The sequence below is a fragment of the Ammospiza caudacuta genome, chromosome 5, assembly GCF_027887145.1.
Source record: "Ammospiza caudacuta isolate bAmmCau1 chromosome 5, bAmmCau1.pri, whole genome shotgun sequence".
Taxonomy (NCBI): domain Eukaryota; kingdom Metazoa; phylum Chordata; class Aves; order Passeriformes; family Passerellidae; genus Ammospiza; species Ammospiza caudacuta.
The window spans coordinates 29,526,888-29,541,127 of record NC_080597.1 but is presented as its reverse complement, the minus strand read 5'-3'; the positions used below and the strand labels follow the sequence as shown (position 1 = coordinate 29,541,127).

Here is a 14,240-nt window from a genome sequence, read left to right as displayed (position 1 = left end):
ATGGAAAAAAGTGTTTTCCTGATTGCCTTGATGCTACTTTCAAAAGGGGGAAAAAAAAGGAAAAAAGCAGTAGAGTAAGAAGTTGACTTCCATGACTGGGTTCCTCTGGAGCTCCAGAGGGGATATTGGGGAGGATTATGTAGCACTGCCTAAAATATCTGGCTCTGGGGAAGAAATTCATTCTGCTTGGTTCAGCCTTCTGCATGCTTATTGATGGCATCCAAATGATGAACCACAGAGTTTCCTGTTTGTGTAACAGCCTGTATCAGCACAGTACAGAAGAGGTCTTGTAACAGAAGGGGATTGTAACAGAGATGTGTGATTGTGAATATTTTGGCTGTGTTCTTCAGATGCAGTACTGGTTTGCTACCAAGTACTAATACTGGCCCCACAGAAAATACCTGGAAGCAGGTATTTAAATTTTTTTTGACTTTTTAAAAGTTTAATTTTAAAACTAAAAGGAAAACTTTGACCTTAATGGCAGCTCTAGACAGAGTGTAAGCCAGTGCTCACAGTTGTTTGCCTTCTAAACTTCAAACAAAATTTCCTGGCCTTTCCTGCTGGTAACAGAGATTTTATTCCTGACAACAGCTGCTGCCTATCCGAGCGGCAACCAAGCGAATGTACCAGGAGTGGTTGGAATGTGGAGTATTAAATAACCAGAACAGCCATGGTGGCCCTGTTGTCAGAGCTAACCCAGCTGAGGGAACAGCCCCAGCTGTGGACAGCTGTGCACTTCAGCACAAGGCACCTTTATGCTCCCAGGGAAACCAAGCTGTCCCAGGTCCTCACCAGCTGACACCGAATGGCTACCAAGGTGCTTCCTGGAGAGGCATTTTGACATGAAGAGACTCCCTAAAGCAGCAGTTCAAGCTGAGAAAGCACAGCAGGTAATGCAGGTTTCAGGAAGTTCCCCTGGGTAGCATAAACCCAACAGTACTGCAGGAGTGTGAAAATGTGAATGCTGACCTGTATTTTAGCAGACCTCCCAATTCTGGAAAGTGCCCCGAGGTGGCACTGCTGCCTTGCAGCACAGGGATGCACTTGAGCCTGGGGAGAACAGCTCCTGCTTTTGGGATGCCCACAGTAGTGTCAGTGCAAGAGGCACGAGACGAGTCTCCCAGACAAGCTGCAGGTAGGAGCAGCTAGGAAACAAGACCATGGAGAAGCTTGGGCTACAGCAGAACCCAGTGCTGCTACAAAGCTAATTCCACACTGCTTCCACCCAGACATCCTTTAGGAAAAATAAAGGTTTGCATTCCTGAAACCCTGGGAGTTCACAGTGTGTCTGACCCCACAGCCGTCCTTTGAGAGCCCTGGGTGTTAGCTCACAGTTCTGCTGCATGGAGGAACAGTTCCTTGGCTTCTGGCACTCAAGCACCCAAATCCAGGAAGGCATCTCTGCTCACCCATCAGCATGCCATGGTAGGCACACTTGGATGTATTCATATTCTGGAGTAAGTGTCCACACATTAACTGATGATAAATGTGTAACCACACCTCAACAAGTCCTATAAATGAGCATAACCCTAAACTCAACTCAAAACTCTGCACCCAAGTGCATACAAAGTAGCTGGGTGCTTAGAAACCGTTTTGGGAGCTTCCCTGCATCTGAGAAAAGAGTTTCCAGAGGTGGGAGCCCATAACCAGGGTCTGATCCAGAAGGCCACAGATTCTGCAGAAATATCAGTGTTGGAGTGAGTGACACATGCAATACCTATCCAACACTTCCTGACTCGCTGTGTTGCAGAGCCAGCTCACAGAAGCAGAATGGAAACAGCTTTGAGGACTGGTGGACTCAACAAATGTCTCCCCCAGAAAGTAGCTGAAGGTATTTTGGTAAACCTCGTCCGAGGCAGTGGCATACAGGTGAATTATTAACATTGTTCTGTACATATCCCTGCCACTGAGTGGGAGCAGTAAAATCATAAACCACAAACAAGAAGAAAACAGAATCCGTGAAGCCACCTGAATGCTTCCTTGTAAGAGGAATCTGGTGAAGAACTGGGAAAAGGGGTTGCGTGATATCCTGGAGCAAATTATACTGAGGCAAAAAACAATCAGACGGTAAAAGAAGAATAAATCTCTCCCCAGTTCCAACATAGCTCAGCACACTGAGCACTGTTGGGGGAGAGAATGCAAGCTAATTTTTGAGCAGAAAGCATTGGATGTTCCACATAGGCTGGTTTTGATTTTGGAAAATAATTCAGGAATTATTATAAGATACCGGGAGGTAGGGGGGAGGAGGAGGGGTATGGGGCCGGCTGTCAGCATCAAGCCAGCATAATACAGCGCCGTATGAATGTGGTCTGACCAGATGGTCTAATTAAATCCTAAATGACTCGTGGGGTAAATGGTAGGCGGGTCAAAGCAAAAGCTACTGGCTTTGTGCAGAGGGTATTTTCGCTTCCCCAGTGAAAATATTAACAGCATCCATTGGAAAAGCAAGGTGAGGCACTGACTAGGAAAGTGTGTGCTGCTCCTGTCCCCTTCAGTAGGACACAGGAACCCTCAGAGGAGCTGAACTTACCAGGCAGCACAATCCAGGCCCAAAGCTCTCAGTTCCGGGGGGCACTGCAGCAATAACAGCAAATGTGAAGAGACGCGCCACACACCATCGTCCCCCAAGCTCCAGGCTCGAAAATGATTTCAGGAAAGAGCCGAAGCGGGGGAGCCGTTCAAGACCCGCACCTTAGTGCATCCCTGTGAGGGCCGTGGAGGCGCGGGGGAGCAGCCGTGGGGTGCCGGGCAGGGCGGCACGTCCCGCCCGTGCGGCCCCAGAGGGCGGGCGGCCGCCATCAGCTCCCGCGGTCCCGCCCCCCGCCCGCAGACCCGGCCGGGATGGCGGCGGCGCGGGGCCGGGTGCTCTGTCTCTTCGACGTGGACGGGACCCTGACGCCGGCCCGGCAGGTAGCGAGGCGCGGGCGCTCGGGGCTCGGGGGGCCTGGCCGGCGAGGCGGAGCTCGTCCCGCCGGCTGCGTCCTCACCCGCTGCTTCCCCGCCAGAAAATCGAGCCGGAGGTGGACGCGTTCCTGAGGGAGCTGCGGGAGAGGGTGCACATCGGCGTGGTGGGAGGCTCCGACTATGCCAAGATAGCCGAGCAGCTGGGGGAAGGGGACGAAGGTGAGCGCGGCGGGCGAGGTCTCCCCGGGGGCGCCTGTGCCCTAAATGCAGTCCCAAGGCTGCCCTTGGAGTGGCCGACCGTCCCCAGGCGGGAGCTGCTGCTTGACTCCCTCTGCCCGAGTGTGGAGGGCAGGCAGGGATGCTCCGATCCATGCTGCCGGCTGCAATCCAGGGCTGCCGGCTCGATTTGTACGACCTGCCTCACAGCTCTGACAGCTTCACGCCCTGCTGGCAATTTTCGCCTCCCTGCTGCTCCGTGGTGGGGTCTCCTCAGGTTCCTCCTCAGGTTCCCCTTAGGGTCCCCCTCATGGTCCTCACGTTCCGATGCGGGCATGGGGTAGAGTAAGGAGTGGGAGGGCAAGGAGGCAGCTCCTTCCTCCTCCACCGTGTTCTCCTTCTCCGGCATGGATGACAAGCGTCCCTGGGCTCCAAGCTCTGCCTCCCACTCCGTTAGTGCAGGGAGGCCGAGAAATTCCCGGCTGAGGCTGATTGCTGAGTCGCCAGTGCTGCGTGTCTGGGTGGCAGGGGGGGCTGGAGTTAGATAACCAGTAACCACATCACCCCAGCAGCCTGGCCGTGGGGAGGGCACAGCAGAGAGCGGAGTAGCACGTATGTAGTTGAAAGCCAAACATTTGTGAGCCTTTATCTTCACCCTGCAACTGATTCAGCCCGTGACCTCAGTCAGGTCGTTTCCCCCTGCGTGCGTCACCTCCCCACCCGTGAGGAGAAGATAATCTCCTCATCCACTCTGCGGAAAGCAAGGAGCGTAGGATGGCCAGTGGCCCTTTGCAGAGCACAGGAGCTGTGGAAAGCACAGTACTAAGGAAGCAAGAAGATGGCTCACTCAGTCCTGATCCCAGTCCTTTTTGCCCCTTTTCCCCAGCAGTAGTAATGGTTCCTCTTTTTTGACTCCCCTCTCAGTCATTGATAAATTTGACTACGTCTTCGCAGAGAACGGCACAGTGCAATACAAGAATGGGCAGCTGGTGTCCAAGCAGGTGAGTCCAGCTCCCTTTGCAGCCATGGCTCCCCTGCCCTGTGCACCATGGGGAGCAGCACCTGCCCTGCCCAGGCAGATGGGCAGCCTCTTCTCCCCAGTTGCTGCCTCTTCCAGCTGGGCTTCATGGGAAGTCAGGCATCGTCACTTGCCCTTCTCTTTCTGCAGGCCATTCAGGACCACTTGGGGGAGGAGCTGCTGCAGGATCTGATCAACTTCTGTCTCAACTACATGGCACTGCTGAAGCTGCCCAAGAAACGGTAATGGCTCAAGTGTACACGAGTGGCAGTCATGACACTGATTTCCATGGAGCTGAGCTCCAGATCTCTCCTAAACAGAGCTGATTTACAGAGCTTGTCTTGCTCCAGGTTTTATCTTAGCATCCAGAGGCATTGTGTAGGATCACTGTCTCCCTGAGCTGGGCACCTTGGGCAAATAATGGAGGAGTGTGTTTGTTCTGAAGAGTCTGCACTATGTTTTAGCATAGTGCCTGCTCTTTTGCCCCTTGGATTTTCCTCCCTGGGAAGCAGGGTGCAGCCACTGTGTGTATCTCATTTAGGACAATGGTACCAGCTTGTTACTGGTCAGGACATCAGGCATCACTGGTAGTACATGCTTCCAACCAGGCAAACAGTGGATCTTAAGATGGGAAGTCCAACCCCTGAGCACACGTTTTCACACTGTTTCTCACCCAGTGTTGCTGGCTGGCCCTGCTCTGCTCTCTACCCTGTGTTGCTCACTGCTCTTCCCCTTAAGACCCAGCAGCCAGAGGGTGACCTGCGTTGGTGCACCTCTGCTGAAGGAAAACCAGGCCACTACCAGGACAAGAAAGGGTTGTCTTCCATTGGATCAGCTCACTCTGTTAGCACAGAAAGAGAAAATTGATGGCATGAAGGTGGAAGGGGGAGCAGGAGTTAAACCAGCCTGGTTGCAGGGTCAAACCTCACCTCAGACCACAGTGTCAAGAACATGTGAGCCACCCAGGGCTGTTGGGAGCAGCAGCTCTGCCCTCCCCTTGCCATGGCTGATTTTTTTCCTGCTCTCCCCCTGTGTTTGTACAGTGAACACAAGCAGGTGACATTATTCCTGTAGAAGTTGCTAAACTGTGATCCAGATAGTTGTTTGTTATGAGTCACCACGTGGCAGTACAAGGACCAGTGAGGGGGGTCAGGACTGCTGGTAGTCGACTGCTGCCCCCGAAAGCACGGGCTGGGACCCAGAGCTCTCAAGGCTGTTGGCTTGCCTCATTGCTGTCTGGTTACCCAACAGCCTTGGTGGAGTTTCAGCTCCCAAGGAGAGCTCTGTGGATTTAGCTTTATGGGATTTCTAGCAAAGCAAGGACTTTAACCCACATCTCCTGAGTCCTGGCCTGGGGTGTGAGCCACCAAACCCTTGGTGCCACAGAGATGCTGCTCCTGGGCTGCAGGCATGGCTGCCTGTGTGTCCATTCCATGATGTTCCTCACTGTGTCAGGAGATGGGAGGGGGAGAGCTTTTCCTCCAGACTCGGGGTGGTAAGCACTTTATCACAGAGAAACAGCAGGCAGGGCTGGGAGGGACAATAAGCTCAGGGGTCCTCAGCTGGACAGGGGAGGGGATCTCTCCAGCACAAGAATTTCACACTGACAGGGCTGCCATACCCTGTTGCTTCTACCCCACCAGTGCTGGCACAGCTGACCCTTTAACAAGCAAACAGAAGTAGCTGGGTTTTTACCAGAGATGAAAGAAGGGAGCAGGTTTCTGCCAGCTCAGTGCTTTCAACCACCCCACTGAGGAAGCAGCTGAGAAGTGACCCCAGGACAAGGTGAGGGTGGCAAGCAGGAACTGGATCCTGTCTGTGCAGGCTTAGATAAGAGCTGCAGTCAAAGGTGCAAGAGGGTCAAGAGGGAGGTACAAAGACTCTGATTTGTGTCCCTTGAGGAGGCACTGATTGCTCCTCTGCCTGCTGCTGGACATCAACAGCGAGTCACACTGCCCTGGGCCATCCCAGTGCCCCAAGATACTGCCAGCTTCACCCAGCTCACACAGCATTTCCTAAAAGCCTCATGGGGTAGAGGTGCCACAGCCTCATCAGGCAGCTGGTCCAGGCCAGTCAATAGCTGTCCTTGCAGTTATCACAACATTAGAAAATGTTATCTGTCATCTCCCCTAAGCTCATTGCTTCCAGCCTATCCCCAGGGCATGGAGAGACTGTTTATTTCTCTTCTCTCACAGTCTCTTTTATAAAACTTTGAGCTCCCTGGGACCTTAAGCAGTTGTTGGTGCCTGACCCGTGCCTGTTGTGAAGCACTCAGGAGCCGGCATGGCTTCTCTCCTCGTGCATGTTCTTGCAGAGCCTCACTGAGCCGCCATGCTCCTGGAAAGGAGAATGTTGTTTTTCCCCCCTGCCCCAGTGACCTTGTGCCCTTGCCCACCCGCAGAGGGACCTTCATTGAGTTTCGCAATGGGATGTTGAACATCTCCCCCATCGGTCGCAGCTGCACCCCGGAGGAGCGAATCGAGTTCTCCGAGCTGGACAAGGTACAAGGGCCAGGCCTGGGCCCAGCCTCCCCTTGGCTGGTTTGGCATCACCCCAGATCTCAGGTGTTACGTGCTCCCCCCCCTTCCCGAGGAGAAGGGAGGTTCAGCTTCAAGCTGTGCATATGCAACAAGGGGGAGACAGGACTGGGAGCCAGGAAACCCAAGGGAAGACGCAGATGGATGGAAGAAACTTGATTTTATTAGGGACCACCAATACAAGAGGGTGGCCAGCAGGATTCTCTGTGCTGTGGGAGAGCCCCAGGGAATGATGCAGTTATTTAACAGCCTGTTTCCTCATTTACAGTACCCAGAGATGGCCCAGCAGCTGTATTTTCTCTCCCACTTCCCCAGCCCAAAAGAGCTGGAACTAATGGGCTTTCCAAACTGCGAGGGCCATGGCAGATCTGCTGGGCTGATGTCTCTAGAAGACTTGGCCCTTGCTCATACCAGTTTCTGCCTGGGGAGGCTTTCTTGGGGTTGAGGGATCAGCTGGTCTTGGCAAGACCTTTTAAGCAAAGCTGAAGGGTTTGGGTTATGAACTGGGCTGTGGGAAACTGAAGCAGTTGCATTTTATTGCCAGGGAAGATCTGGGATCCGCTTCTCCCGGTGGAGTGAGCTGGTGGCCTGCTTGGACACTGGGCAGGACTGGTGGAAGCTGGCTAAATGGCATGGCACTGGGGCCCAGTGCAGCTGGGGAGGGAGCAGAGTTGCCCAGCAGACAGGTTATGGTGATTTCTGGGAGACTGTCAACATGTAATTATTCAAACCCTCTTCCCTTCCCTCCTTGTCCTTCGCAGAAGGAGCGGATTCGGGAGAAGTTCGTGGCAGCCCTGCAGAGGGAATTTGCTGGCAAAGGCCTGCGCTTCTCTCGAGGTGAGCAGGGAGGGCTTCCTTGGCTTTGCCTTTATCATGTTTCCCATAAAATTCTGTGAAGGGGAGCAGAAATCCCAACTGTTCCCTCTGAGTGTCTGCAAACCCTGGGAAGAGCAGCAGGAGATTTTAATCCTGGAGAGCTGCCACAGGGGAGTCACGTTTGCATCCATGATGTCTGCATCCATGCAGAGAGTAAGCCATGCTGCAGGCTTCCCTCCCTGGGAATTAGCCAGCCAGCCAGGTTTCCATCCTGTGGCATTATCCCTGCCTTAATCTCAGCCAGTGGAGCCCACTGCTGCCCAGGGGATCTGTTCTGGCTCGAGCATCAGCAGCAGGGCAGCCAGCAGAGCCCCAGGCACATGCAGTCTTGTCTAGCAATAGGACAGGAGACTAATGCATGTGTTGGCTCTGGGGTTTTTTTGGGACAGTTAGCTGCAAGGGAAACATCTTTCTTCCAGGAGGGAGAGCTGACAAGGAGTAAGGAGATTGCAGCTCCCTGCCATGGGCTTTTGTAGGGCCGCTGCTTGGGCTGGTTCTGACAGCCAGCTTACCCAAGGTGCAGAGCTGAAGGAGAGTCTTGAGCAATCCTGGGTGTCTGGCCAGGATAAGGAGAAAAATGAGGGTGTGTAAGTTGTGGGGGTGATGCTGGAAGAGGATCCTCTGCAGGGGTGTGAGATAGGAAGGTTCCACGTGGCACCCAGCCAAAGGGCAAGGGAGGTGAGACTGAGGCTGTGGGTGACACCCAGGCCCTCTGATCCTCCAAGAGCTTTTCTCTAAGAGCTTTCACTTGCCTTCAGCATCCTGACAGGGACATCCCGTGCTGCCCACAGCACTGGCACACACCATTTGTCAGAGCAGAGAAAGACAAGGTCCCTGCTGCTGTGTGCCCTCAGGCACAGGGTGTGAGAGCTGGACAATGGGCCTTTCTCCCTGGGCTTTGGGAAGCTGCCACAAAGAGCCCAGGCCTGTTGTATAAAGGGGAGCTGTGGGGCCCCTGCTCCTCCACAAAGAAAATGTGGGGTGTCTCAGGTCAGGCATGTGAAAAAAGGGCATACAGAAATGTAGCTGTTCTGCCAGGCTGGCTCCATGTGCCTTTGGCTGTGGAGGATTCAAGGCCCAGGTGGGAGGTCTCCCTGCAGCCCCCCAGGCCCCTGCTCTCCCTAGGAGAGTAACAGTGCTGGCTGGTTCCCACCACCTCTTCACTCTTTGATTTCTTGCCTGCTCCAGCTGGCATCAGGAGCCCCTTCCTGCTGCCCAGCTCTGTTTAGAGGGCTAGAATGCAGTGACAGGCAGTGGTTTTTACAGGTAAATGGCTCTGGATGGAAAAAAAGAGGATGTCACCAAGTTTAGCTCCTGCTCTGATCCTGCTGCAAGCCTGCCCTGAGTTCATAGGGCACTTGCTCCCATCCTTATCACAGTGCCCTGTCCAGTTTCTCTGCTGCAAGGTGGTTGTATAGGCTCTATCTCCACCTTCTCAGGTTCCAAGGAGGCGTGGTTCAGGATCCCCAAACCAACAGGGACACTCCAAACAGCCAGGAAGGGGAGGTGCATGGCATCAGGGCTTACATGTTTGAGCAACCTGGGGTGTCAGTGCCTCTTCTTTAGCAGGAACTGACCCTGTGATTATCTGTCCTCGCCCTGTTCCTTAGAGAGGTAGGATTATCATTTAAGAAGGAGGGTGTGAAACTCCAGGATTTCTCATGGATATTCCAGTAGGTTGCCTGGAGAAGACAAGCTGACTGGCAGGAGGTCACACATTCCAGCTCAAATCCCTGTTCCTCTGGCTCTGAGTGAGACCTAAGCATACATGTGCCCTAAGTTGCAGGCTTTATTGTGGGAAGAGCTTGTCTCCTGTCTTGGTGCTGGGACAAGGGTCTCTCTGCAGCCTGGGGACACAGTGGGGACCTGAGAGGATGGGGAAGGTGCTGCCTCCAAGCACCCCCAAAAAGCAGCAAAGTGCTGGGGTAAACTCTGCCTGGTCTAAGAGCAAGGGCTGGGAAGTTTGTTAACCCTTGGTGGCCTGTGGGTGTCCTTGTCCACATACATGTTCTCTGGGAAAGCTCCCTTGCCACTCTGTGTTGGTCACATGTGACTTGGTGCCTCCCCAGATGCTGGCAACCTTCACTAGCTCTTGTGTCAAGAGGTCACAGGTCAGGGTTGTGCCCTGAGTATGTCCGTGGGTAGGTGGTACCTCCATGGTGGTACCTCCACAGCAAGGTCCTTGGTCAGTGTGCAGAGACAGCCTGCAGGAGACCCCAGTCCCTGCACAGTTAAGGAGCATCAGAAGAGTGGTTTTAGAAGGGCCAGTGATGTCTAGCGGGAGCCTAGGAGAGAGTTTGGTGCCAGTCTCCAAGGTCATTGTCCCCTGTTGGGACACAGAATGTGCTGGTGCTATCTGCAAGGCATGAGCCAAAATCTCTCCCCCCAAAAGATGCCTCTCTTGGGAAGAACCCTCTGGTTCCTGCTTGCCTGCAGGGAAGCTGTGCTAATGTCACCCCAGCCATGCTGATGTCACTGCAGCCTGTTGTCATAGGAACAGCCTCTGCCACTGTCCCAGCCATGTGCCAAGAGGAACACTAAGGCAGAGCTGCTGTTTGGGGTGGGGGCTCCCCCCAGACCTCCAGCCCCTTCCCATCCTCCCACCCATCCCCGGGTGGGGGGACACCCTGCCAGCTCCCAGCAGCATTCCTGATGCCCTCCCTTCCCCTGGCAGGTGGCATGATCAGCTTTGATGTGTTCCCAGAGGGCTGGGACAAGCGCTACTGCCTCAATGTGCTCGATGATGAGAGGTTTGACACCATCCACTTCTTTGGGAACGAGACAACCCCTGTGAGTATGCCCCACTCACCCCACACATGGCTGCTTTCTCTCCTGCTGCTCCATCATGGGTCCTGTGGGTCCCATGGTCCCACTGGGGACAACACAGACCTTTAGTGGTGTGAGGGGGGAAGATGCTGCCCTGTGCTGTGGGGTGCTCTCATGATGGCTCTGCTGGTTCATGGGGAAATCACTTGGATTCACTGTGCTGGGAATCAAGTCCATCTCAGCATTCCTTGCCCCAGCACCCTAGGGAGAACAGCAGCCACTGCTGTGGCCTGCATGACCCAGAACACAAGCTCCCAGCACTTAGGAGAGGACTCCTCAACAGCAGGAACAGCTTCACCTTCCCTTCAGAGCAGTGGAGGATGATGCTTCCTTACTGCTGTAGATCAGCTTGGTCATCCACTCAGCTCTTCCCAGATGCTGGCAGCCTCTGCTCCCCAGATGTGCCCATCCTACCTTCTGCTAGCCCCTCCACAGGCAGAGCAGGGGTTAACTCAGGCTCCTGGACATTGCCCATCTTTTCTGTGCTTCTCCCCTGGCACTGAAGAGGGAGGCAAGAGGGAGGGAGCAGAGCTCCCAGCCCAGCCTCTTCTGCCCCCCTGGGCCAGCAAAGCCCTGCCTGCCCCTGCCCACCAAGCCCCTGCCTGCTCAGCCTCTGGCTCCCAGCCCAGCTTCCCACAGGACAGAGCAAAATGTGGATTCATGGATGAGGTTGTTCTGGCCAGACCCTGCTAATGCTGTCCCTATTTTCTATTCCCCTGCAGGGAGGGAATGATTATGAAATCTATGACGATCCCCGCACTGTAGGACACAGTGTCCAGTCCCCCCAGGACACGGTGCAGCGATGCCGCGAAATCTTCTTTCCAGAAAGAGCCAACGAGTGCTGACTGCCCGCTCCCTGCAGCCCTGCCCCAGTCCCACCCTCTCCCCCCACCTGGAAAAGCACCTTCATTTGAGGAATCTGCTCAGGGTAGACCAAAAATTCACTTGACAGAGCTGGTCCGGATGTGACACGTGAGTGTGGGTGGGTGGCAGGAGGGGCCTTGGCTGAGCAGCCCCTCAGCGCTGCCCGTGTGTGGCTGGGGTCATGGCACCAGACCCTCCTCGCCTCCAGAGAAACCCCTCGCTTGACAGTTCAGCTGTGGTGGGCGGTGATGCAGAGCTTTTGTGGTCAGAAAGCATTTGAAAGGGCCAAAGAGTGAGTGTGTGTCTGTCCTGCATTCCCTCTCCTCTTCTCTCCTTTTCCACTCACTTTCTCGTAACACTTGTGCATGAGGGAGCGTGTGGCTCACCTTTCTGTCCCCCTTGCACCTTGGCCAGAGAGGCTGGGGCTGCTGAAGCTCAAGGCATTCACCAGAACTGCTCTGAGGCAGGAGGCCAGGAAGGCTGTTTGCTCCAAGCCTGTGGTAGGAAGGAGTAGCTGGGATCCCAGCTTTGTTGCACTGTTGTGCTTTCTGATGGACAGGTCACCGTGTCCTTCCCCTCAGTGCCACAGTGTGCCAGTCCCTCCCTGGAGATGACCTGGGAACGATGGCTTTAACATGGCTGGGCTGCTGCTCTGAGCTTTGCTTGGGTGCATAAAGAAACCAATTCTTCTCTTTAGCTTACAGAAAACACCCAGGGTTTATTATCTATATTATTCTGTATTTTCAAGTCAGACCTTGTCTGGCACAGCTGGAGGATCCTGGCACTTCATGCTATGGAACAGTTTGTGGTCAAAGGATTTCCAGTGGTCTTCCCACTCCTGTATCCATTGGGCATCACAGAATCACAGAATTGTTAGGGTTGCAAGGGACCTCTGGAAATCATAGTCCAACCCTCCTGCCAAGGCAGGGTCACCTTGAGCAGGTGACAGGAATGTGTCCAGGTGGGTTTTGAATGGCTCCAGCAGGGGAGACTCCCCAGTCTCCCTGGGCAGCCTGTTCCAGTTCTTCCTCATGTTGAAGTGGAGCCTTGTGTTTTAGTTTATGGCCATTGCTCATCATCCTCTTGGTGAACACCACCAAAGAGAATCTGGCACCATGCTCTTGGCATCTGCCTTTGAGATGTTTATATGCATTAATGAGATCCTCTCAGTCTTCTCTTCTCTGGACTGAACAGGCCCAGCTCCCACAGTCTCTCCTCATAAGAGAGATGTGTCCTTATAAAACCTTACCCAGGGCATTCATAGCAGACCAAGTCCCCTTCCCTCCCCAGTTCTCAGCTTTCCATCCTGCTGCCAGAGGCATTTCCAGCAGGGCCCAGCACCAGCCATACCTGGTTCACAGAGCTGCTGGAGGTCCCTGCTCAGCAGTGCTCTCCAAGCTTGCTCTTCCTCCATCTCATCCCACACACCCAGTTAACAGGCTCACCTTTAGGGAGACAGGATGTCCAGTGCAATTGTCCTATGTCCTCTTCCTCTCCCTGATCTTTGTAGGGTGCAAACCCACATCTCTCCTTCAGCCTTTGGCCTTCTCCCTCACGTTGTCCTTTTATTCCTGGCACTTGCATTGTGGTGTGTGGCCACAATGGTGACACTTTGTCACAACTTGGTGCTCAAAAGGAGCTCAGGGATCCCCTTCAGGGAGATGTCCTGCTTGGAGCTCCCCAAGGTACACAAATCTGGTGTTTGTGGACCTGGAGGATGTTGGAGGTTTCTGCAAACCCTCCCCCACTGTTTCCCAGGAGCCTTTCTTACCCCATCCCTGCTGGTTGTGGCACTGCCCTGTCTCTTAGTCCTGTGTTCTCCCCCTTTTCTTCTGTTCCCAGTTCCCTCATGATGATTCTCCATTTTCCACTGGCAGCTGGACTGCAGAGAGGAGTTTCTCAGCTGGCTACTGCCACCTATCAAGGCACCACCATCCTCCTCAGGCGAGAGACACTGGTGCTTCTAGACCAGGGCAGGGCTGGGTCCCCACATTGCCTTGGGCAGAGTCCCTGGTGGCCCTTGGCACTGCTGGCTGGCCCCAGGAGCAGGGATACTGCATGACCAGTGCTGGTGCGGTGCTGTCTCCTCCACCTCACTGCACCTCCTAACTACAACACATCAGATCTCTGGTGCAGCACATTTGCATGAGCACAGCAGTCTGCCAGCATCCAGAAATCCCCAGCAAATCCACAAACTCCTCTTTCTACCCAGGGAAGATTTCTGTGTGGGAGAAGAGGACCTGTTGGAGAAGCTTGTATGCAGGATACCCTTTTCACAGGTCATCTGTTTTGGCCCTCCACTGCAACCTTCATGGAGGAATTGTGTTTTGTGATTCCTTCCTCTCTGTTTCACTGTGGATGAGGTTATGTGTGAGTCTGGGGGAGTTTGTTTTTTCCTGTGAGTGTATTGACAGCCAGCAGGACCTCTAGTGAGCTTAGTGCTGAGTGAAGAGCAGGGTCTGGCCCTGACGGCGTGGGGCACTCTGGTGGCCTTGGGGGCTGAGGTGACTTGCACCTTAGAAGTGAAAGGTATTTCATGCCCTGAGGCCCCTTTGCCATGGTGCTCCTCTCCTGGTGGGTGCCCACAGCCTCAGTGGGGGTTTCTCCCCATGGATGTGAGCAAGCAGATGTGGCAGGCCCCATGCCAGGAACTGTCTTGGTGTCTGGATCCATATCAGTGTGAGATGGGCAGCTCCTGTCTGGCTGATGACAACTGTTAAATGAGAAATATATTTAAATACATAGATATGTATATTAAAAAGTTAAAATCAATCCTATTAAAGCCACAACACACAGCAGCTGGAGGCAGTGTGTGCTTTGTGCCGGGCTGTGCTGGGTGAAGGGCAGCCACACAATACGCAAGACACACTTCAAAGTCCCCACTGCAATGGGGGCCAGCCCCACTCCTGGTCACCCCTCAGGTGAGCAGCAGCCTCCTGTCCCAGGCCCACAGTGTGGAGCATCTCCAGCCCCCTCGGGGACACACGGTGGGGGAGTCC

At 54.2% G+C, this 14,240-nt stretch overlaps 1 protein-coding gene across 1 annotated transcript; it reads left to right on the top strand.

Moving 5' to 3' along the window:
- The first annotated feature begins 2,841 nt into the window (after positions 1-2,841).
- On the top strand, positions 2,842-14,006 carry PMM1 (phosphomannomutase 1). Its single transcript, XM_058805203.1, has 8 exons — positions 2,842-2,910; positions 3,006-3,123; positions 4,045-4,121; positions 4,289-4,380; positions 6,540-6,639; positions 7,437-7,512; positions 10,226-10,341; positions 11,100-14,006. The coding sequence occupies exons 1-8, from the start codon at positions 2,842-2,844 to the stop codon at positions 11,220-11,222; spliced, it is 771 nt and encodes a 256-aa protein (XP_058661186.1). The 3' UTR covers positions 11,223-14,006.
- Positions 14,007-14,240: the final 234 nt, after the last annotated feature.